Source organism: Puntigrus tetrazona, chromosome 24, assembly GCF_018831695.1.
Source record: "Puntigrus tetrazona isolate hp1 chromosome 24, ASM1883169v1, whole genome shotgun sequence".
Lineage (NCBI taxonomy): Eukaryota > Metazoa > Chordata > Actinopteri > Cypriniformes > Cyprinidae > Puntigrus > Puntigrus tetrazona.
In genome coordinates, this window is record NC_056722.1 from 13,677,473 (window position 1) to 13,701,788 (window position 24,316).

General features: G+C 38.9%; 1 protein-coding gene across 6 annotated transcripts in view; it reads right to left on the reverse strand.

The window, feature by feature from the left end:
• The window catches only part of ncoa2 (nuclear receptor coactivator 2), an 82,433-nt gene that overhangs the window by 27,230 nt on the left and 30,887 nt on the right, over nucleotides 1-24,316 (reverse strand). For all 6 annotated transcript variants that reach the window (XM_043225653.1, XM_043225651.1, XM_043225652.1 and 3 more), the window contains exons 3-10: nucleotides 19,124-19,228; nucleotides 18,057-18,229; nucleotides 12,575-12,678; nucleotides 8,061-8,238; nucleotides 5,880-6,062; nucleotides 3,366-3,467; nucleotides 2,147-2,287; nucleotides 1,498-1,645 (exon numbers count right to left, since the gene is read on the reverse strand). In XM_043225653.1, coding sequence (XP_043081588.1) covers nucleotides 1,498-1,645; nucleotides 2,147-2,287; nucleotides 3,366-3,467; nucleotides 5,880-6,062; nucleotides 8,061-8,238; nucleotides 12,575-12,678; nucleotides 18,057-18,229; nucleotides 19,124-19,212 — 1,118 coding nt within the window. In that variant the 5' untranslated portion in view covers nucleotides 19,213-19,228. The remainder of the gene's footprint in view (nucleotides 1-1,497; nucleotides 1,646-2,146; nucleotides 2,288-3,365; nucleotides 3,468-5,879; nucleotides 6,063-8,060; nucleotides 8,239-12,574; nucleotides 12,679-18,056; nucleotides 18,230-19,123; nucleotides 19,229-24,316) is intronic.

The window sequence follows — 24,316 nt, forward strand, 5'->3', positions numbered from 1 at the left end:
AAGACAGCCACCCTCCCGCTGTGAGCTCACTCTGGGTTTAATGTTTATCTGTGCTCGACACCCCAGCCTAACACTGCTGCTATTGTCTCAGAAAGCAAACCGGTGTTCCTCCCTCGCATGCTGCGAGAGAGATAGAAACTCTGCAGCTAATACATGAAACTGTGTTCACAACTGCCTGCTGTGGATCCAAGCTTCGCTAAACCATACACTACAAATGATTTGATTTTATGTGAAACTGTGATGCTCGAAGGGGAAAGAACACCTACCTGTAATTTATTTATATTTACTTTGTTCCAAACTTGAGCTCATTTCTTTTGTGGAACAGTTTTTTTTTTAAAGAATATCCCAGTGGCTGTTTTCTGTGCACTTACTATAAATGGGGACTGAAGCTTTAAAGGTTTAAAAAGTGTGTAAAGCACCATAAAAGTCGTTTATATAAATTGAGTAGTGTCATAAGTGGGATAGTGTAGGATTTATTAACTGCTGTGACAGAATCAGTGAGTCTGTGAGTTGAATTTGAGAATGATATTAGTTTAATTTAGTGATAAACCGATGATTCACTCACCTCATGAGATTGCTATGCCTCCCATGATCACACATGAAAAATGAGGGCTGATTTACAGCGACTTGATACTTAAAGGAACAGTTCACTCAAAAAACATTTTCTCGTCCCGTTCCAAACCTGTATAATTTTCTTTATTATGTTAAACACAAAACTAGATATACTAAAGAACCAAAATGATGTTGGTCCACATTGACTTTTATAGTATGGAAAGTAAATGGGGACCATCAACAGTTTAATTACCAGCATTCTTCAAAACACCTCTTATGTTCAACATAAAGAAACTTGGAACGACATGAGGGTAAATGATGACAAAAAAAAATTCATCCTTTAAATTTTTTTGGTCTGTTCCTCACGCGAGCCTAACGTACGGCCTAAGAACACTTGATTGTTCTGAATTATGAGTTATTATTTCTTTCACGTTCCACAAGAATCAAAGTCGTACATGTTTGGAACAACATTTTAATTTTTGGGTGAACTATTCCTTAAAAGTTGGAATTGTTCAGATTCAATTACTCTCTACTTAATTAAACCAGCAATCAAACTCTGAAGAACTATCAAGGGCGAAAAAGCTTGTTTGCCAATGTGTAGCTGTGGGAGTTGAGGGAGTCGTGTTATTCTTGGTTCTGATGGAATGTTTAGAGACCAGCATCGGCCTCTGGGAAAACACGGTCGGATGTTCTCACATGACAGTGAGATTTCGGTGTATGGTCATTAACTGGGCTTGTCAGAACTAGAAAGTGTGCGTTTCGACTGACTGCTCACACACGGGGCCGAATCAAACGGGAAACGTCGAGAAGAGGGTCAAAAACGCCTCAAACACTTGCGGGTATTTCATAAAATACGTCACTGCACTTACATTAAAAACCGCAGATGCAGACAAAACAACAGGTTCAGACACTGTGTAGTCAGCTGTGTGGCTGGGTAGCAGGTACCTTTGTAAAATGTGCAGTGACATGTAGAGCTGTGGCTCGTTGGTAGCAGGTGACCGAACCAGTTTGCTCTTGGTGTGAGCGGAGACGATGGTCCCGTCGGACAGGGAAAACCGGTAGATGGGACTGAATGCCTGTCCTTGCCTTAGCACTGCAAAATAACACACCCACATGATCCAAATGTAAATGCGCATTGAGGAACAAACAAAAAATGATAGTACTTAATAATACTAAGGTTTTCAGTCACATTTACATTCATCCATGTCCTGGCATGTCTTTACAAATATAAACCCATAAAATTTATAGAAGGGCTTCCAGTAAAGATACTAAATGCATTACTCACACGCACTTACCGATGCTTTCACACACCCTAATATTTTGTATTTTTGCAACAATAAGAAAAATACTGAAATACAGTAATGCCTTACAACAATATTATCTATAGATTGCGATGACAGTATGACACGAGGTGCGTGTAAAACTGGTTTACTGATGGAAGCCAAAAACAAGGCGTGTTAAAATCATTAAGGTATTCAGAATATAGGTAGTTGCTGTCGAAAAAAAAAAAGAAAGAAGTAATCTTTGTTTGCACAATACAGTAGCCAGAATGACAGACTTTCTTCAGTGGATTAGTGTGGGATGAGCGTATTACCTTCTTGCTGATGCCTCTTGGCGAATGACATGTCTCCATCGTTCTGAAGGTGAAAGCGCTGAATGCATCTTCTCACCAAGTCTTCCCAGCCTGGTTTCATAGAGGCTCGTAACAGACTGGTGTCCAGGGAGGTGATCTTACCTACAAATAAACAGTACAGCATTAAGCAATATGGCTTGCATCTGTCTCCCGAATTAATTATAGAGCTTTAATACAATTGGATTTAGAATGAACCCCTAAGCAGCATGACTGAGGAATATTGAACGTGACTTTGTGACCCAAAAAAATAAAAAGGCCCGTATGACAGAGACGTCTCAGCACTGTAATCGCTCAGTTACAATAAACAGCAAACTGGGAGTTTACATCAAATAGCGGCATCCGAATGTGACTAAAGGTGTGGTTGGTGTGACAAAAAAATCTCATGATGTTCTCGTTGCGTGATCTCACTGTTCAGATGCCTACAGTGAATAGTGTCTACACTAATAATACCCTCTTATTCGGATGCTGAAAAGCTGAGATAGCCACTACCTGCCTGTTCAGATGCAATGTATGCATGTAAATAAATAATGAATAATAGTATTAGTATTCATGTGTTTACATTTTACATACAATTTGTATGTATGCATTTTATATACATATACACACTAACGCAGGTTTACATAGATTGTTAATGATTACAATTAAAACATTTTAATTAGTAAATGTAATCCATTATATAATATAATAAGATTACTTATTAACTAACTCTAACCAACACCAGAGAACTATTTAAAAGCTTATATGATACTGAATTATTAAAACATTCGAGTAAATATATTAGATGAAAGACATTCAAATGACAAAAAATGCATTACATGCAAATAAGAAATAATTTGTGCATTTTAATGTGCTTTAAAGACAATGTATAATAAACAAAAGTAACTGTAGTCTGACCACGAGTAAATTGTAATTTAATCTAACTGCCAGGACTTAATTTTGGGATCTGATTTTGTAATCCAGATACTACCCAGCCATTTCAAAAAATAAAAATGAATCATGATAAAGCCCTGGGTGGCAAGTCATATTTATGTCATTAAACAAATTCAGCACAGTCTCTCCAGGTTAAAGACAGTATCTGTTGTTTTGAACGAGGAGCTGTGCACTGAGATGAGCGCTAACCGCGATGTGAACACCCTTTGAAGAGTGTAAGGAGAGAGAGGGCTGGCGTTGGCATGGTTACCTTGGAGGTCTTGGCGGGTGGTGAAGCTTTCGTGCGTGGGGAGCATGGGTCTCTCTTTCATGGGTACTCTCCGCGCTACGCAGATCAGACACGACTGGAAATCTACATTCAGAGGGAGAGAGACAGAGAGAGAGAAAGAGATCAGATCAGTGATAGCAGATTATTAAAGAGTTTGGAAGGGTGCTTATGAATGATGAAGCACCGGTTCTGTGTGTTTGTGTGTGTTGAGGGGGCGGTGCAGAGTGGAGCGTGGGGTGATATGATGGAATGTGACCTTTCGTTTGTGTGTCATTGTGGAGGCTGACCCTGCTGTGCTGCTCCCATGGAGACTAAGTTAGAAAAGTCATCCCTCATCCACCCACAAAAAGATCATAAGAGAATCATAATGTCTCCAACAGTCTGACACATCAGACACACGATAAACAAGAACACGGCAAGTAATTACATCCATGATGAATGAGAACGCATTTTATTTCGACGGATATTAATATTTTCATTGAACCAAGACTCAAAATCAAATCGAAATTCTGTAATATTGTCAATGCTAAAAAAGATCTTTGTTTTTTTTCCTGTTAAATTTGTCAATTAAAAATACTGGAAAAACGCATCACGATTTTTAGAGAAATATTAAGGTTTTCAACATCGATGATAACAACAACAAACTTTTCTTGAGCAGTAAACCAGCATATTAGATTTTTTTGTAACACTAAACACTGGAGTAACGGCTGGTGAAAATTCAGCAGGAATACATTACATTGTAAGAAACAATGAAACTGAAAGACTTTAGTACTTTCGTTATTTCAAGATGGACATCACAAGGTAAAAACCGTCCATTCATTCAGTGAGTCAGACTTTAATTCAGCAGCCGCTCTGACTGATTTACCGAGTTCATTCAGTAAAGGATCTGTCAGACTGATTCAAAACTGTAACTTCTCTTAAAGGGTTTGCTTGTGTATCAGACTACACTTCTCCAGAATGCTACTTTTTGAGCTACAGGTCATGAGGTTTACATCAAATTGATGCGAACAGGCCTTTACATGTAAACACACTGTCCCTTGGGTGGTCTTCACTCCAATCTGCCTAAAGACTGAGCTTCTCCGTCTCTGCAGTAAACTCTCTCTGATACCCCTCTCCTCATACACATTCCTCCTCCAGCCGTCTTTCTCTGTCTCCTGTGCCAGGGTGAGCTGGCTGGCTGAAAGAGCAGCTGGCACACAGCTAACACCAATGGGCCATAAAGAGAGATGCTCCATCACTCAACACACCAGCAGTACCCAGCAAAAATTAAACATTATGCGTTTGCATGTGAGGGGGAGAGAGAGAGAGAGAGGAAGACCAACATTAAACATCTCTCGTTGCCTCACACTCACTGTTACACACACACACACACACACACACACACTCTTAAAGCCCAGCCAGGGCCAAAACCAAAGCCAACACGATCCAGTAGAGAAGTGGGTCTCAAATGCACCCTGAACTCTGGGTGACTCCGAGAGGTGGAAGAGGAGGAGAGAAAAGAGCAAATGAATCACAGACTGAAACATTTCTCTGGGCGGGACGCAGATGCACTTTCCACGAGCACTGCTGTCGCCTTTTCGCCTTATTTTTCAGTAACTGGAAGACTCTTTTTTTTTGTCACGTCAGGAACAACTGTCAACACTAAGTGTTGGTTCCAAATTAGCAGAGCAACTGCTATGATTTGAGGTGAACAAAAAAACCTTCTTATTTTATATTTAACAAGACCGAACTGACATCCTAATTTTTTCTTAAAAGTTTGGAAGTTGAAAGATTTTATTCTCCACGTTGATATCATGTTATACTGAGAAAAAATGTATTTATATCCCACTATTATGACTTTGTAACTCGCAATTGAGTTTATATCATGCAATTATTTTGTGAGTTTGCATTGCATTTTTTATTCAGTGGTGAAAGCAGGCTTCCATACCTAATGACGACAAACAAGACTATCTAGATGTTTTGTAACACCGTTCCCAGCAAGTCAGATCAACGCACATTCAAATAATTCTTATTTGCCGACAAATTTATGAATTGCGTATCCATAAAGGACCTTCTTTGTACAGTGTGGTAAACTGCAGGAGATTTGTAGTGTTATCATGACTGATAATCAGGTGCTTTATTATACTCCTATATCACTCATTTACACTATATATAATAAAAGCCTTCTTTCAAATCATTTAATAATCTTACCAATCCCAAACATCTGAATGGTAGTGTATGTTAAACCACTGCTGCTTTTTATGGCAACAAAACCACAAAACGGCTGCAGCAAAGACAACTGTAGATAAACGCAACAATTCTCATCTACTGGATCCAAAAAACTATAGGTTAAAAACTACTTGTTTGTGGGACACTTGACAAATGAACGCCCGGCTATATGAAAGGGGAGTAGTGACTTTGCTTGGCCGAAGACTCCTGCTCTGCTTTGAAGCATTAAATCTAGAGTTTCAGCCCCGTTCATGTGGCTTAAGTGTGTTTTAAGAAACCGTGGCTCACCCTCTCCCTCCTCCTTGATGGACTTTGGTTCAGACACAGCAAAACACTGCATAGTCTCATATTTCTGCTGTGCCTCGTGATCCTGCGTCTCTTCGGCCTCGCTGTGAGGGTTCACGAGCATGCGGCAGTTGAAGGTGTGGCTGTTCCGCCGAGGATTCTCGCTGGACCACGGCACTCCGTTCACTGTGGGGGGGGGAGGAGGCGAAGAGACATCACTCACTGTCACTCATTTGAACCAGCATTCCCTAACTTTTCCTTACTGAATAAAGAGGTGTTCACACTGACGGTGATTTACCGCGGCAAGGGACTGGAAGTCATTAATTTTCAATGAGAGTTGGCGATGTGAAGCGACATGAGAGACTGTTGGCAATGAGACAAAAATTTTAGTTTATATTAAAAAAAAAGTGACTTCCAACGGGAGTGTGCACACGATCCGCCTGTCACTCACGTCGCTTCAGGATACTGCAGTGAACTGGTAACCTTCATCGATTTAACGGGTGTCAGATAAGTGCGTGTAAAAAACAGGGTATTGGCAAAAACTATTCGCGTATAAAGCAGCGTTTCCATCCCATGCGTATGTCAAAGATTATTATCAAAAACACTATTACATTTGAACTTTTACATTTTTTAATTGTAACATAATTAATATATTATAACTCATTATGGTGAAACAGGACTTCATACGACACATACAGAGGATTTTTTCAATCACCTAGTGCCTCCACATTTGACTGTAAACTCACCTCCAAGGACCACATTTTATAAAATTAAACAACCACTGATGAATGTAACCTAGTTTCCATTCCGAGGTTTTTTATACACATCGCAATATAGAAGAAAAAACTGAAGTAGTGACGAATCTATCACAACTTTAAGAAAACAAAAATAATTGGAAGTCCACTGGAAGTTATATTGCGTATTTTTATATTTTTTAATAGAAATATAAAATGACACTTCATATTACCAACTCTCTTTGAAAATGTATTCGTTTTTTGACATATCTAGGAATTTATTTGGGAAATATATGTCCATACTAGTTTACACAAATGTCTTCTTAACTGAATAAAAAATGTCATCCACCTCGAGTGAGCAATACGTCTTTAATGCATTTTCACCCAAAAATTTAAATTCTGTCATTAATAACTCGCTCTTATTTGGTTTCAAATCTGCAAGACCTTCGCACATCTTCAAAACACGAATTCAAATATTTTTGGTGAAATACGAGAGCTTTCTTACCCTGCATAAACAGCAATGCAACTACCACGTTCAAGGCCTGGAAAGGTCGTCGGGCCATCATTAAAATAGTCCATGCGACATCAGTGGTTCTACAATAATTTTATGAAGCTGCAAGAATACTTTTTGTGTGCAAGGAAAGCAAAAATTTACAAATGCATCAACAAATTTATTCAAAATTGTCTTCTAGGCGTCAGCCTATTCCATGCATTCACAAAAATATCACAATGCATGAAGAAACTTTATTGTTTTGCTCACAAAAAGTACTCTTGTAGCTTACTGCTGAACCACTGATAGCACTGGGCCTTGAACGTGGTAGCTGTGTTTGCCGTCTATGCGTGTTCAGAAGGTTCTCCGATTTCAGCAAAAATATGTTAAATTCTGTTCTGAAGAGGAACAAACAGGTTTGGAACGACATCAGATTGAGTAATTAAAAAACAGGATTTTCATTTTTGGGTGAATTACTCCTTTAAACTTTTAGATGGTAGCAATTTGGCACGCATTTATTTTTTTTAATCATCCAAAACCATTAACAATGCATTTATTCAAGGAAAATTGGTTATTAAGTACCAAATCCTGAGTGAAACAACATAATTAACACTGATATTTCCAGCTACGTAAAATAGAATTAGATTTAACTATGGAAGGGATGCATAACCAATGAGTGTTTTTTGGCAGAGAGTATCATCGAAACCAATAACGACACGGTTTCTAGGCCCGAGCTTCCCTTCTGACCTGACTGAGGGAGGAGGAGATTCTGATATTCCTCTCTGTAAATCCCAGTTCTTAATGCTCAATCTGATTATTATAATCGCAGGACGGAAAATGTAACTACTCACACTTGAGTATTGAGGAACGAGCCGTTCCTGAAAAGAAACAGTGCTAGAAGTGCAAACAAAATGAAAATGTCTAAATGGGAAGGAAACCATAAATAGAATAGATTCTTACCATGTGACTTGGGCAGGAGGTTTTTGATGAATTCTGTATGGTCTCCTACATGCAGGATGCTATAAACACTGGTGTTCATCAGCTCTTCCTGATTATACCGCAGGTACTGCGTCACGTTCTCTGACACAAATACGATGTTTCCCTCCATGTTCACCACAAAGAAGAATCCATCTAAGGCCTGGAGGAGAACAAAACAGTTTATTAGTAGTGTGGGCGCAGATGTGCAGCTAAAACCAATATTATTATATGAAGAGCACAGAGGCTAAAAAGCAACACATTCTTGCTGCATCTAAAAGCATAAGCATTCAATAAGGACGATTCGATAACAAGCAGAAACGAACCAAAAAGCCGTCCGGAAAATCAGAAAATTGTAAACAGGGCTTACGACACGAGAATTTATGGCACTGGATTGATAGAATGGTTTTTGCGCAGGTTGAACGTAATGATCTGATTGTGTTTTTCTTGTCAATTCAGGTAAGCTATAATGAAGTAATTAGCTGCAGGAAAACAAGATCATCTCATCAGCTGCAGTTAGGAGGTTATTTTAACAGGCTTCCTCTCAAAGCGATACCATCAGGCAGAAAGACAGGGGAAGTGGAGCAACCGTTTTTCCTCATTTTAAATGCAGATTACAGGCTACGGCTTTATTAGAGTGCATGCTTATGTTGCATCTCCTAAAGGGTGCAGTGAAGATCTCTTAAAATAGGCATACATACACGGAAAGCTTTGGTTATTGGCCAACATAGAGCCTTTATTATTTTTAATTTTTTAATGTTTTGAAAGAAGTCTCAACAAAGGCTGCAATTATTTGATCAAAAACACAGTAACAACAGTAAATACTGGAAAATATTAGGCTTTCTATTCATTCCGTTCTATTTTATTAAAATGTCATTTATTCCTGTGATGGCAAAGATGAATTTTCAATGCCATTGCCCCAGGCTGTGTTGTCACATGATACTTCAGAAATCATAAGAAGCTGATTTGGTGCTCGAAAAAGCACTTCTTATTATCAGTGTTGGAAAGTTGTGCTGATAAATACTTTAGTGAAGAAGCTTTTTGGATTCTTTGATGAAGTGAAAGTTCAAATAACCGTGTTTATTTGAGATAAAAAGAAGTTTTAAGAAGTCTTTACTTTCACTTCTGATCAACTGTAAGTAATAAAAGAAGATGACATGAATAAGAACGAACAAGTTTGTAAAACTCGAACTATGATTTAATGCTAACTTACAGTTACTCTAAACTAAACGCAATCATTGAATCTCAAAAGGAACATCCATTTTTTTCTATATCAATTATTATACTTCTATATACTCTGCCATTACTCCAAATGTTTATGCAAAGTAAGGAGGCGGAGTTATGTTCACTGAGGCGTTGCTGCAGGGTCCGTGTTCAGGAGAAGCTGTGTGTCGTTGTAAAAGTGAAACTACTTTCTTTGTGCTTCCAAAAAAGGACACAACTAGAAATTGCCGGACAAGTTGTATTCACAACACTGTTTCAGAACAGTTCAAGCCAGATATTAGAGTGCGTTCAGTGCATTTACGGAGAACCGATTCCTAAAACCTGCGGAGTAGCCTACGCTGGTTGTGCAAAGAGACTATTCGACTAGAGCAAAGAGACCTCTGGCGCTTCTGACTCACAACCTTTAAAGTCAGCTATGTTTTCTTATTAAAGGAACCTGCTACTTACCATTCAAACACAAGTTTTGAGCAGTGAAGGGTAGCGTAGCGCTACGGTTAGTCGTTTCTCACAATTGCAGACATGGTGATATGTTTATGAGGTGCGATGCAACGCGATGCCATGATAATCATGTCCTGATAATCAGGCATCTCTTTATGGTAACGGGGGTAACTTTTCCACATGCTTAAGGTATTCGGCCAATCACCTTTCTTTAGTCAAACTGGATAGTTGGACAATCAGAGCACACCTCACTTTTTTTTTTTTAGAACAATGAGCTTTGTACAAATCGACGTTTCAGGAGGCGGGAATTAGAGGAGAAACAATAGCGTGCAGTATGTGGACACTAATGTGCTTTTTGCACCTTAAACCGCATAAACGCCAAATACACAAAATCATTTTCTTTTTGACAGCATCAAGGGGTCATACCATTTAACGAAAAGTTTTGCATTTATGTAATAAATAAATACAGAACAAAATAACCCCCCCCCTGATATATCAATCTGCCACTTATCCCGAGTCTGCGGTTACACACATTTATAGATATCAAGAATTTGCGGCCCATGTAACCTTTAATGCACTCGTTTTGTACGAAGATTAACTTTCTTGCCTGCTCGTACCGGCAATAAATGAGCTCTTGTGAATCTCGGCGCTTCACAGCGTGTGACAGAAATGATATTGACGAGTCTTAATTGAAAGAACACAGCCTTAAGTCAAGCATTACCTATCAAGATGGTGTCAATTAGGCCTCTGAATGCAGCCGGGCCCCCGAGGGCCTATAGCGATTGCTATAAAAGCTGCTGTTTGCTTTAGAATGTGGAGCAGCAGCTCGGAAATCATTCTTTAATCTGCGGCGGAGCGTAATAAGCTCTAAATCTTTTTATCAGCAAAACAAACACAGCGCCTCTTCCTAACGCAGAGAATTATTTCACAAACACTCGGCCGTGGAAAAAAAAAAAAAAAAAAACACTCAAGAGAAGCTAAGAACAAACGTACATACTCCAGAGAGCAGATAAAGCGAGGGACGGAAAAAGAGAGAGGGATCGAGCGAAAAAAACCCACAAGCCCCTGTTTGTGCACTGCTCTAGATGTGGCCATCTGGTGGGCACATTCAGCAAACATTGCAGAGTAAACACGGAGGAATGCCAAATCCACCTTTATTTAGCCAAACTTATGCAACTCTGTAAAATGTGCTGATGGACGTGTATTGCAACATGAATGGAGCTGGGTGGGCCCGGCCCGGCCTAGCTGTCCCGCTGTGGGAGGTTGCATAACTTCCTATACAAAGGAGAGACCGGGTCCAAATTCATCGCGAGGTGCGGACGCTGAAAAACGGACACACGCTGCTCCGAAGAACACAAAGCTGCTTTAGCGGATCCTATGGCTGCTCACACTTCAGCTTCCATCGCCAAACAATGGGCTTTTTCACTGGGGCAGGGGGCCGCGCAGAACTGCGAAAGCTTTACACAAGGCCTGTTTGTGCGCACGAGTGCGTGTGCCCGGGTGACACCGGAGGGGCTGTTATGGGTGTCGGGTGGAAAAGGCCAGTCGGGTGAGTTTCCCCCCTCTCTGGCCTTTTGTCACAAGTGGTTTTTAATTAGGTGCATTATAGCGTGCGGGTGTGAATTGTCCCTTCCTTCGGCCGTTTCAAACAGATGGAAGATCAAGCGCACAAGCACGCGGGCTATATTTGGCATCCGCTTCATGTTGATTCGGTGACGGAGGACCTCGGAGGCTATAAATACCCCAAAGAGGAGAGGGTGTGAGAGAAAGATGGAGCGACTGGATGGGTGGATTCATTCAGAGCTGGGCATCCTGCCTGCTCGGCCGACCGACCGACCGACTAACGGAAGTCGTTCGTTTGCACTGGAGAGAGTTGAGCTGTTATTTAAAGGGATAGTTCACCCAAAAATAAAGATGTATTTTTAGAAACCCTTTTACTCACACTCAACCCATTAGCAAACAGAATTGGAATTATAACGACTGGACTGTGATGCCTTCGGTTGGAAATAAAAAACAAAAGTTATGACCCGAAATCATGCCACTGGTTGAGCAAACACTGCATAATGTTACAGTATTGCACACAATAAATAAAAAACTGTGTGTTTGTCTATATCCATCTTTGTGTATATATATATATATATATATATATATATATATATATATATATATAGACGGCATGCATAAGTGGCCATGTTTTTTGTGTTAATATACGACTCAGCCCAGTTTTTTTTCTAAATGAACAGCAAAAACAACATTTTTTTTTTTTGATTTTGCCCAATTCCATATACTAAATACAGACCAGACATTTTGCTATGTAATCAAAATATTAACCTTAATATAGTAATCCATGCAACTTGCACATTACGCTAATTCAAGATTCGCAACAGTCCTGCATGACAGTAATCAATCCACAGATTTGACTCACAAGAACGTCTTTCATCGGTTGGTTAATTTAGCAGACAGCTGTTACGGTAGTCAGCGGAGGTTACAGTGAAGAGTAAGTATTACGGTGACAGATGTACACAAGCAAAACTTGAATGAAAACTAGGAAAAATAGTGTAGTAAGTAATAGCTGTAGTAAGAACATAGCAACAGAGACACATCATTACACTTGAGCATATTTTCTATGCCAAAAATCGCATAGATCATCTCAGCTGTCAGCTCACGAGCTCTATATTCAGCAACGAGATGGAATAATCTGGAGGTTTAAACATCAAATGGTTTTATAACGGACACAAAAAGGCATTCACTGTCACTCCCATGCATGGTTCTTGGCTTTCTTTTTGCGTGTTCAGTAGAGCCAGTGTAACCTAGTAAACAGAACACGACGGACCCACCTCCAGCATCATTGGTCCAAGGGCATCTTTGTCAATAACACTTTGGCCTGTCGACGACACATCAGCCTTCTGCACTTCATCCTCATTGGCTGCAGCAGCTTTTTCTGCAGAGGGAGAGACAGATGCAGAAAAAGACAAAAGAAATGAGATACGATCCCACTACAGAACATCAACACCACTGTCCTCAATAACTTTGCTATGTTGTGTTAAAAACCACGTGGTGAGTAGACCGCGTTTCATTTGTAATGGTGTATTGGGAAAGGGGAGATCAGCTGTCTGATTATGATGCAAAAACACAAATGTTTTCCGAAATCCGAAAACGTTTTCGGATGTCAAAAAACATTTTCTACTTGCGGGAAAAATTACATTGCGTGTCAAAACAAGTCTGAAATTATTATTCATGTTGGTGAATTGCCAGTGTATAAAATCAAATAAACTAAAGATTTGCCATGACTCAAGTGATTCAACACATAATTTTGAGTTTTATGCAGAAAAGCGCTATTACATTGGTCGCAAAATACATTGGGAAGCTCAAAGTGTCCCAGAATGTCTAGTTTATGGACATAACAAAAATGTGCAGTATGAATTAGACTTTGGAATTCAACAGTATGTTATTAAACGTATCTCCCTCTAATTTTATTTAAATACTGCTCAGATTGTTTCCCCAATGATTCAACTAACCCTTTTCTCACGCTTTTAAAGAAAAGCATATTTCTGTTGCCTTTAGATGCTTTCTTCTAACTTAGGTTGATAGCAGACATCATGGAATATAATTAGGCACATTTGTTTTTCCTCATTCTCCTTTCTCCTTGAATAAAGGACAGGTTAAGCAAAAACTGGCACTGCTTACCCTGTCTCCCCTACTAAGTGAGTACGGTTAATTTGGTCAGAAACTCAGTCCTCGGTTGGAAACATCAACATTTCCATAAAAGAACCTAAAACCCTTCATTAGATCCTGCAGAGTTTAAGTGTTTTATTTTCAAATTACATTAAAGACACTTCATGTGGTCCTGCTAGCTTGAGCGTATTAGCATTTCTTTAAAGGGCAGTTCTCTCTCTCTCTCTCTGCTCACCAAAGCGTTTAATTTCATACAGCACACAAGCACCTTTTTTAAACCCCTTTCTCACTCTTTCATTCTGTCATGCTCTTGTTGAGACATGTTGTTATGGCACACATCCGGACCTTAGCAACGCTTGAGACAGAAGCTGTCAGGCTAAATGGGTGCATGTGAAGCCTCACATAACAGCCATGCAGCCAACAGCCCGGACACGAATGGAACCGTCAATACACACATGCGCTCACACAGACTCCAAACAAACCATTATATAAAGAATGGAGAACATCATTCTCTCCAACAAAGTGACAGGATTTGTAAACAACATCGCCTGCAAAACAAACCACTTGCGATGGAGCTAAATCAAGAAGGAAAACTAAATCTCTGGCTCTTATTTCATCATCAATAAATAATACAAAAAATAACAATAATAAAAACAAAAAAAAAAATCTCTCTCTCTCTCTCTCTATATATATATACTATATATAGTTTTTTTAGTTTTTATTATTTGTTGTGTTATTTATTGATGATGAAATATGTATGTATATATATATATATATATATATATATATATATATATATATATATATATATATATATATATATATATATATATAGAGAGAGAGAGAGAGAGAGAGAGAGAGAGAGAGAATTTTTTTTTATTATTATTATTTGTTGTATTATTTATTGATGATGAAATATGTATGTATATATACATATAAACATACATTATTTTGGCTTTGCAACTAAAATATGTTACAGTACTAAAATGACGAAAACAAACTGAAGAAAATGAAACATTAGCATAACAACTGTACAATTAAACGAAACCAAAATAACAATACTACAGACAACATCAAAATAACACTAACAATTTCTGCCGTCAGTGACACATTCTCAATCGCACAATAACTTCCTGTCTATTCCTATCCATTAAAGAGAGTGGTCGGGATCTATCAGTGGATGCAGTGGTCTCGCAGAGGACACGATAGAGAGGCAAACTGTGCTGGCAAGATGGGTAGCCATATGGCAAAGAGAGCGGGCCATCCATCAGCCTCCCCCTCAGACCGTTCTGGGATGCTCCAAACGCTGCTCTTCCCGTATATGTGCATATGTGTGTGTGTCTGGGAGATATACGCATGCGTACGCTCCTGATGATGAGTGGATGCGAGCGTGTTGTGTGTCAGCAGGTCTTTGCGGTGCCCAGCAGGGACTAGTAAACCAGCACAGCTGCACCAGAGGTCCGGTGATAACTCATTCCCTCCCTCATTTCAAACTCGGCTCCAAAACGATTTCCTTTCCGTCAGCCAATCCCCATCAAACAGGAAAAAGGCAGCGTTATCTCCAGAAAGGATGTGAATCAGGCCATATCATTCATTTCAACAGCAGATGGAGTTTCTTGAGGCATTTAGGATTTGCCCTTTCAGTCACATTTCAAAGCCCCGCCCATGGCTCCGCTCTCGACCAATCCGCACACAGCCTGATGCTGGATACTAGGTCATGACTCTCCATGGGAGAATTACATTTCTCGTCATCTACTGGGTGTTGTTCAGTCTCAAAATTTATAAGCGCTGACTTACTAATGAACAAATTAAACGTGCAATTAAAAATAATCCAGTTTGGGGCCTTTAATGTGTAGCAGATGAACTACAGGCTAAAAATACCCTTTACAGGTAAATGTCCGGCAGATCGTGCTTTCTATGCATTTTAATAGTTCTGCTTGCTATATAACAGCATGACTTAGCATCACAGTTATTGTTCGCACTTCTATTACACCATTTGCATTGTGATTTACACCTCAAATCACAACTTGCTTAGCAAAAGTGAGCTAATATTTTGCTAGTTGGTTGGATTTATGATATTCACCTGATCGATAATAATATATTCATATAGAAGAAAGGATCTTTGTCATGTCTAGGGAAAGAAATATCATATCCACAGTATTCGAGTACCCCTACTCATAACAGTTTTCGCACATTCATTAGTCTTTTTAAAAAGGAACCATTCAAATAAAAAAAAAATCATAATGGGAACATTTTTAGGTGAAATATCCCTTCAAATGCATACATCATTATTGGTTTAATGAGCATTAAAGGCATAGTTTACCCAAAAATTCTGCCATTATTTATCACCCTCATGGGACATCATTAAAATAATCCGCGTGACATCAGAAGCTACCACCCAAAGACTCGAATAAAACTTATGCGTAAAACTGGAATAACACATAAAACATATGCAACTAAAGCACCGTTTCCATCCGACGAGTCACAGAGAACAAAAAACGTCACTTCCTGGTAAACTGTGCCACTAAATTTCAATAAGAATACAGGAGAAGGCACTGAATATAATCGTTTTTATATATGACATAGGAAAGTTAGCCTACTTGCGCCTCAGAATGAGCTGACGAAACTCGATAAATGAGGTCAGTGTTTTGAAGGCAGATGCTGCAGTTTAGGAATGCAGTCATTTAAGACCGTTATTATACCGAAATACTTAAGACTACAGAAATGCTAATCCATTTCAGAATGACCATAAAACATGCAGTTGCTGTGTGAACGGGATCATTATTATCCCGTCTCATAGCGCAAAGTCACATGACTTTCTTGATTTGCATGGAGAAATTTATCCTGTAAATTCAGTTCTTCTATAATAGTTTATGCACATTTTTGTAATCAGGACAAAAAGTTTATCCTATTAGAATTAGATTTGCATTTTTTGAATTTATGAGCATCTTGGCATTTCAATCCAGTGATTTTTTTTTATGCGATATTCCAAATTGTGCATAAAAATAGGTGGATGGAAACGTAGCTAGTGGTCAAACCTTCGTTTCATGAAGCTACAAGAATACAAAAATAAAACTTTCAACAACTTCTTCTCTTTGAGCGCAATTATGGATGAACCACTGCTGTCACATCGACTATTTTAATGTCTTTACTACCTTTCTGTGCCCATGCAGGGTCAGAAAGCTCTCAAATTTCATCTAAAATATATTTTTAATGTGTTGAAATATCTAATTTGGGTTCCACATGAGGGTGAGTAACTAATGACCGAATTTTCATTTTTAGGTGAACTATCCTTTTAAAACAATTCATAAAATACCTTTTGTAACGCTTATGCAACTTAAATTACTTGTATAACTGTTTACCCAGCACATACTAAAATCCCTAAATGCCTCAATGAAATTAAATGTTTCATATTTAACCACAGGAACTAAAAAAAAAACTCTTCAAAAGCATGTTGCTATGGATCTGAATGGAAAAAAACAACAACACAAAAACACAGTACACCGTATTTTCAGCAGAAAGCAGATTCTGCTTTAAAGGGCTTCCTGAGAGTGTCGATAATGTTGTTCTTCCTTTACAAGGAAAGCTGACTGCTGCGCTCTATACTTGAGACCTTGTTTACAGGCAAAACAGGCCCATGTGTGTGTTTGGAGGCAGTTTTGAGACTGTACAAGCACAGTTAGAGCAGTGTGTGATGCTGTGGCCGTGTGGCATCGAGCGTAGCGGAGGGGAGCGGGACGACGCAGCAGACGGCGACCATCGCTGTTAGCTTTGCATCACATTGCTCAGCATTACATAACCCAGAACTCAGCACATCACAAACAATCTCCATCACAGCCCAGTCAGAATCAATGAAGATACACACACAGGTCAAAACAGCACCTAGTCTGAACGGTTAAAAAACGACACGAATGCTAATTTGTGCAGAAAACCCTGCAGGAAAAAGCCAATCTTACGATTTATATAAATCTGTATCAGTCTCCATTCATGACTGTGCCGTGAGAATTTCCTGGAAGTTTATTCAAGAAATTTCTCATCACAGAGCAAGGATAATAGGTGAGGTACGATTAAGCTTCTTCTCAGAAGTTTGTGATAAAATCTGGTATAATGTTTACAGAATTCATTAGCATAACTGAAATCGTAACTCGTAACAAGCACTGCACTTGAATCCGAAACTAGCGGCTAATACTTTTGGCAAACGAAAAAGCTAATCAAATAAAAATCCTCCCTAACACAAGGCAACTTTAAAATACAAAAGAAACGCAGAAAAGTAATGAAGCTGTGACTTGTAATTAAATCTTGCATTTGGATTCTGTATTTTTTTTTCCCAGTCATGTTCGCAGTTAGCATGATGCTAATCGATAGGCTCCTGCTGAAAGCCAATCTGGAACTGATGGCTGGTTTGGCAAGTTCTTTCTCAAGATCTTCACACAGGCCAAATATTTTCTGAAACTACCTTAAACGCCTACATGTGTCTTGTGTTACCTGGTAATGACTTCAAACCTAACGCAAATGTCTGACTAAGCTAAAGCTCATTGAATGCAACACTATGTGGAGGTTATGTTTTCAGCACCAAGCCCTAGAGTTTATACTTGAATTGAAAATGAACAGAAGTAACAATGAAGAGCCCATTCGTTTTCTTACCTTGCTCTTTAATTTGACTAATCTGTTTGACGGTTTCCTTGAGGATTGCACATTTGTCAGGCTTGACATTGAAGTTGTCGATATCATTGAAGTTTGCGAAAATCAGCTCTGCGAGCTCCTCTATGTATTTATTTTCATGTTCCCGGTTGCGTTTCTCAGTGCTTCGTTTGGGACTGTGAAGAGAAACAAAAAAATGATTCAGACTAAAGAGCAAACTTGTCATTTAGATAATACATGCTTATGACCGTACTGGAAAATATCACGAAAGTATCTTCTCAGCTTAATAGTTTCAACTTTGATTTACTATTTTGGCAAAAAGCAAGGGAATATCAGAAGGTATCATCTCAACATGAAGCATTATTGTAACAAATTTGCAGAGTTTAACAATCAACAACAAAATTATTGCAAATTTTCTGAACCCCCCCAAAAAAAAAAAAACTAGAACGTTTTGATATATTTAGATATATATAGACATAGTAGATAAATTGCATTTAAGGTGTCATTTCAAACACTTTTATACTGTGTATAACCTTCAGACAACAAGACAATAAATCAATTTTGAAAATATGCAATCCTAATAAACAATGCTTTATGTCATTAGGTACAAACACCTACATTAAAAATCCAATACATTGCTCAACAGACACAAAAGAAGACAAAAAAGAGCAAAACCCTCTGTTCTGCATTGCCTATTACACAGAAATAGTCAAAGGTTTCTTTTGCACAATCTTAAACAGGTTGTATTTTCAATTTGCTGCTCTGCATCTTCAGCAGTTTGCGCAGAAAATTTTGTCAATAAAAGAGGGCATGCATAGCTCCTTCCTGTGAATGAATTATACAGACTGATGTTTCCTGACTCAGTGGAAAAGGGCTTTATATAGAAACGTGTATTATCTAGGCTGAGCTCCACCGGTGGGAGGCCTGCTCAAGATTATTGCAGTTCAGCGGTTCATAGCATAGACACTGAGAAATTCACTCCGCTATACAAACAAAATAAAACCATGTATGCTGCAGTGAATGCAGTTTCAAGAGTTCACTGTAAACTGCTATGGTTTGCGGTGAAGTACCTTGGGCCGAGGAGGTCTGATGGGCATTCCTTGCGCTTTTGAGCCTCTGACCTGGCAGGGTCCGACGAGTTTTCCCCGACAGCACTCATCCTCAATGCATATCACCTGTTGGGAGAGAAAGTCAATGTAAGCGATTCAGAAAATGCTCAAAGGACACATCACCTTTAGGTAGGCTTGACAAATGAACGCACTTAGCTTACAGCCAGGCTTCACTGTAGCATTTAAAGAGGTGGACCAATAAAAAAAGTCATTATATTAAATTATATCCCGAACAGGTTGAATAACAACACACTGTGCCAACTATGTCTGCTCCGTTTCGAGAAAGCCTATAGATATAGGTCTGCTTAACAGTTCAAACACATGCAGTTAAACATCGTAATGCAATAAATTTGAGCACCTGATGATTTGCAAACAAGCCAAACAGCTCTTCTGAGAGAGATTCATGTGGAATCTATCAGTCATTTAGGTACTTGTGTTTAAAATGACTCTATAAGGGATTTCTGAGGTTCTCGGGGAACTGTTTTTTTCTTTGGTTTGTCTGCGAGTGCCTGAAAACATCTTGGCGGCTCGCATCTAAAAAGCCTCAAAAATAAATTCTTATCAATTAATACGGTCTTAAACGGCTCTTTGCGAGGACTGAAAAATCGAATTACTAATTAGAGATAATTAAAAGCGAGGAGACTTAGGGGTTGTGTTCAGAGGTCACATGCTGAAGATGTGGGTTGATGCTGGAAGGCGTAAGGAGGCCTGCGAAAATGAAAATGAGAGAAAATGGAACGAAAAAGGGATTCAATTATATTGTGCGACAATGGGTGTCCCCTGAGAGCCAGCGAGAGAAAAGAGAGGGCAGAGCAATGAAAGAAAAGTGGAAGTAACACGAAAGTAAGTGAGTGGTGAGAAATCAAGAGAGAGTAAGGGGTCAGCGAGTGAGAGAACACAATGTGCCGTATACTGTACAGCACAAAAAGACTGTTGAGCATGCAAATTTTCATTTAACAAGTCTCAACAAATACAGGCACAAGCGCAGCCATTTATCTTTCCAACGCTTCCTACAATATGTAGTTTCACTTTCTATTCATATTTGTGTGCCTTATAGAACCAGGCTTGAACGAAAATTGGGAATTCCCACGAGAGAGAGAAAACTAGTGCATTTCATCATCTGGTACTGTTCTCAATATGATGAAAGAAAGAGAGAGAAATGTGTCCCATCGCAAGGGGAAAATGAAGCAATGTAAATTATTGAATGAGGCTTTTTAATAATAGTGTGCAACATTAAAAAGGCACACGTGACTGTAAAGTAACTCAAAAGATGTTCAACTTAAAACAAGCATGATTTGAAATGGATAAAATGTGGAATGAAAATGATCAAATCTGAAATGTCACTTTGAAACGTTTTTCTTTAATATTACTATTAACAATACTGCATATTATGTATCTAACATATAGGTGGAAACTGCAAAACATATTTTTCCTGGATTCTGTCATGAATAAAAAGAATAAAGCAACAGCATTTCTTTGACAATTAATATTTATAATTTTACAAATCTCTTCACTGTTAATTTTCATTAATGCATTCTTAATGAATAAAACAATTTCTTGAAAAAATATAATATAATGTAATGCATTATATAATATGATAACTATTTAGGTCTAACTTTGTACATAAAAAAAAGGAAAAAGAAAATGTGCATGCAAGGATCGGGACCCATTAGAGATTGTGCTGACATTTTTTTTTTTTTTTACATAAATAGGACTGTTAATGTAATGGTTGCAGCCTCATGGGTGAATTTGTTGAAAACTGCATGCTGTGTTCCAATAAAAACATTATATAAATAGCATTATGTGGGCTAATTATCACAATTGAAATGGCAGACCTATTTTAAAAAGGTGGAATTATGATAATGGTCCGTTGCAATTTAAGCATTATCTACTCGAAAGCATTGTCAGATCATTTACTAGATTTGCATTTCTGAAGCCAAACACAGGAGTCAGGAAAAAAAAAAAAAGAAGCTAATTGAAAAGTACAAACTGCTATATTACGTCAACAAAAAAACAGGCACTTCAGAGTGTTGATGAGACCTGTTGTGAATTTGGCGCTAATTTAAAACACCAGGCAGTGGAGGTTAATGAAAACACCATCCATCCCCTCTCCCATCTCTCTCAGGGCTTCATCTGCAGTGTTTGGGAAGCAGGCGGAGAGACACCCGGGCCAGCACACGAGGCCAACACATTGGGCTGCGTTCAGGCCAAACTGACGCACACACATTGCCTTACGTAATTTGCAGCCTCGCTGTAGGCCGGCTGGGGGAGTCAGAGCCGGAGTGAATGGAGCGCTGGTATTGAATCCCTGCTGGATTGCAGTGCCCTACTTAAACCTAATGACAGAGAGGCCAATCAAACAGCTCTGGGGGACGAGGCCGACGCTACAGACACTGGACACCGGCTAACTAGAGAAAAAACTGAGAAAGATTCTTTCAGACAGCGTTAACCTTTAGGTCCGAGAGACATTCATCAGCCGGACATCTGAATCGTAACATTACGTAAGGCCTTCTGTCAATCATGGGGCCCTTCTGTTCATCTTGATGACAAACGGCTTCTTGTGACACGGCCTAGAAGGTTTTCCGTGCCCCCTTGGACAGCGGACACCACTGGAATTGTGAATGCAATTAGACAATGTCACAGTTAACATAACTGTTAGCTTGCATTAGCATTAAATGTGTCGAAAACACTGTTACTGGTGCCACCCGTTTTCAAAATGATCACTGACAAATCAAATCGGTGCTTGTTCGGCGCATGAGTGACAATCGCATAGTGTGAATATTCTACAGCTGCACCGACTAAAGTTTTTTGTCGATTAGTAGTAGTTTTTATTAAAAATGGGTTGGATTTAAAGTAGACAAGTAAATATATTTCTCACATCTGTAAGTATCCTATATGCCGAGTTTTAGTTCATTTCATGGAGAATGGAATGGCGGAAAGCGCTTCCCATTTGTTTTATTTGTGATTGACCCTGTAGAGTTTAGAACGCTGTATTGCTCTCCTGTGTATGAACAAAAATTTTGTTGTTTCCGCTGTTATCAGGGAAAAAAAGCGATCTTACCGACGCCTCCATGTTACACAGTAGTTCGCTTAAAGCTTAAACCACGCACAAACATAGATATGCACCTAATCGCGCGCATTTATCTAGGTTAACGGCTGTGTAAAGTTCCTACATGTTTCAATTTCAAATGATAAGCCATTTTTGAGGTCAATGAATGATAATTGGATTTCCGCCTTAAAATGCAGTAATTACCCCAAGCTACCCCCCATAACGAACTGCATAAAATTTTGATTGCAAGTATAAAGTGTATAAAGTAAGTATACTTTGGTTTTAAAATGTATGCGAAGGTCCACGTACAACGCACAAGGCCCAAACGACACCCTAAACCCTCACCGTCTTCCTCTGAATTCGAGCTTTCGAATGATGGGTAGACGTTCGCTGTGTAGGTCGCTCAGCAGTAAAAGCTAAAATGACGAATGGGACACCCTACGATTTCGCGGACTTAACGGACATGCGCATGTGGCTGCCGTTGTACCGAATACGTTTTGCACTAATCAGTTCTTCCACGAGGTGGCAACACTGGCCCATGCCAGGTGCGTAGTCGAAAATTAAACTCAAGATACAACGTCATCATAATACTGGAAACGGCAAGAACAAACACCCGCACTGACTTGCGCGAGAGCGTTATGAGACGATGTGAAATTGATGATCGATGACTTTGAAAACCACGTAGCGTAAACCCAGCATTAGCGAATGCTAAAATAGAAACCACGTAGAGTGTCTTTGCATCACGGTATGCATAACCATACAATTTCACTCTCAAACCATATGAAACACTTACGCATCCAGCTGTCAGGTGCACAGTTTTTCTTCGTATCAAGACAACAGAGCCACTTCAACCTCTACAGCCTTACTATATATAACTAGCTCTCTCAGTCGTGTGACACATAATTCAATCAATAGTTAATAGCAGCTTCTCAGAGCTGCACTTTCACGCAGTAAGGTAGTTGTTTCGGACTGAAACCACGGACAATAACCGTAATGAGAGGGGTCGAGCGTTAGACGTGGTAGCTAGTGATTACAGAGGCGGCTTTGAAATGCTATCAGCTTTTCCTGCTAACCGACACAATCCGATTGGCTGAAGAGGATTTAACACAGATGGAGGGGACCAAAGTGCAAAAGATTAAGAATACCAAATATCTGATACAATAGAGGCAGGGCCAAGCAGCTTTTTGATAGATGTATTAAATCAAAGTTTGCAATCAAATTCTTTAATTAGCAACCCTTCGCCATTTTTGGTAACAGTCTGCGGTACCAGTGTGATTCAATTAAAGAAATGAGGACACGGCGATGCTAACAAGAACTGTAAAAATAAAAAAATAATATACAAAAAACTAAATTCGACTGTACATATAAAACTAAATTAAATCAGTACAAAAAAAATAAACACTCAAAGAAAAACTAAATGAAACTGGCAGAAACAAAATTAAAACAAACATGCTAAACCAAAACAAAAAATTAAAATGAAACAAAAAACCAATGAAAAATGAAACAAAATACCTGCCAAAAATTCTAAACTGCAATAGAAATATATAAAATAAAACTATGAAAAAGTGGTACAAAAATAAATGAAACAACATTAAATGAATAATGAAATAGAAGAATGCCATTTTGTACTTCAAACCGTTTTAAATGTAAACTACACTAAATACAAATGAATAAAAAGATATTTAAAACAAATGGAAGTGACAACAACAACAACGAGATATTTTTAGCATTTAGGTATTTAGTAACAAAAGTCTTTTTCTCTTCAGCTGTCCTGATTGTACAAAAGTTACATGGTTAGCTGTCCTGCTGTCTGGGATCACACCAGTAAGCCATTTCTGGGCAGCGACCCACTATTTGAGATCCACCGTCATAAATCACACCAAGAAACACCTTTTAAAACTGTCCTGATAACGATTGCTCCTAGAGATCTTTGCAGATACTCTAATATGTTTATATTATCTGAAATAGCTGCACTAGAGTTCGAGTGGTCTATCTGAACGGAGCTTCTGCGGAGATGCCAGCTGCCGTCAGGCCAGGAGGACGCAGTAATGAAACCACAGCCTCGAAGTGACTGACGATAAGATCTCTTCTGAGTGGGCGTGCTT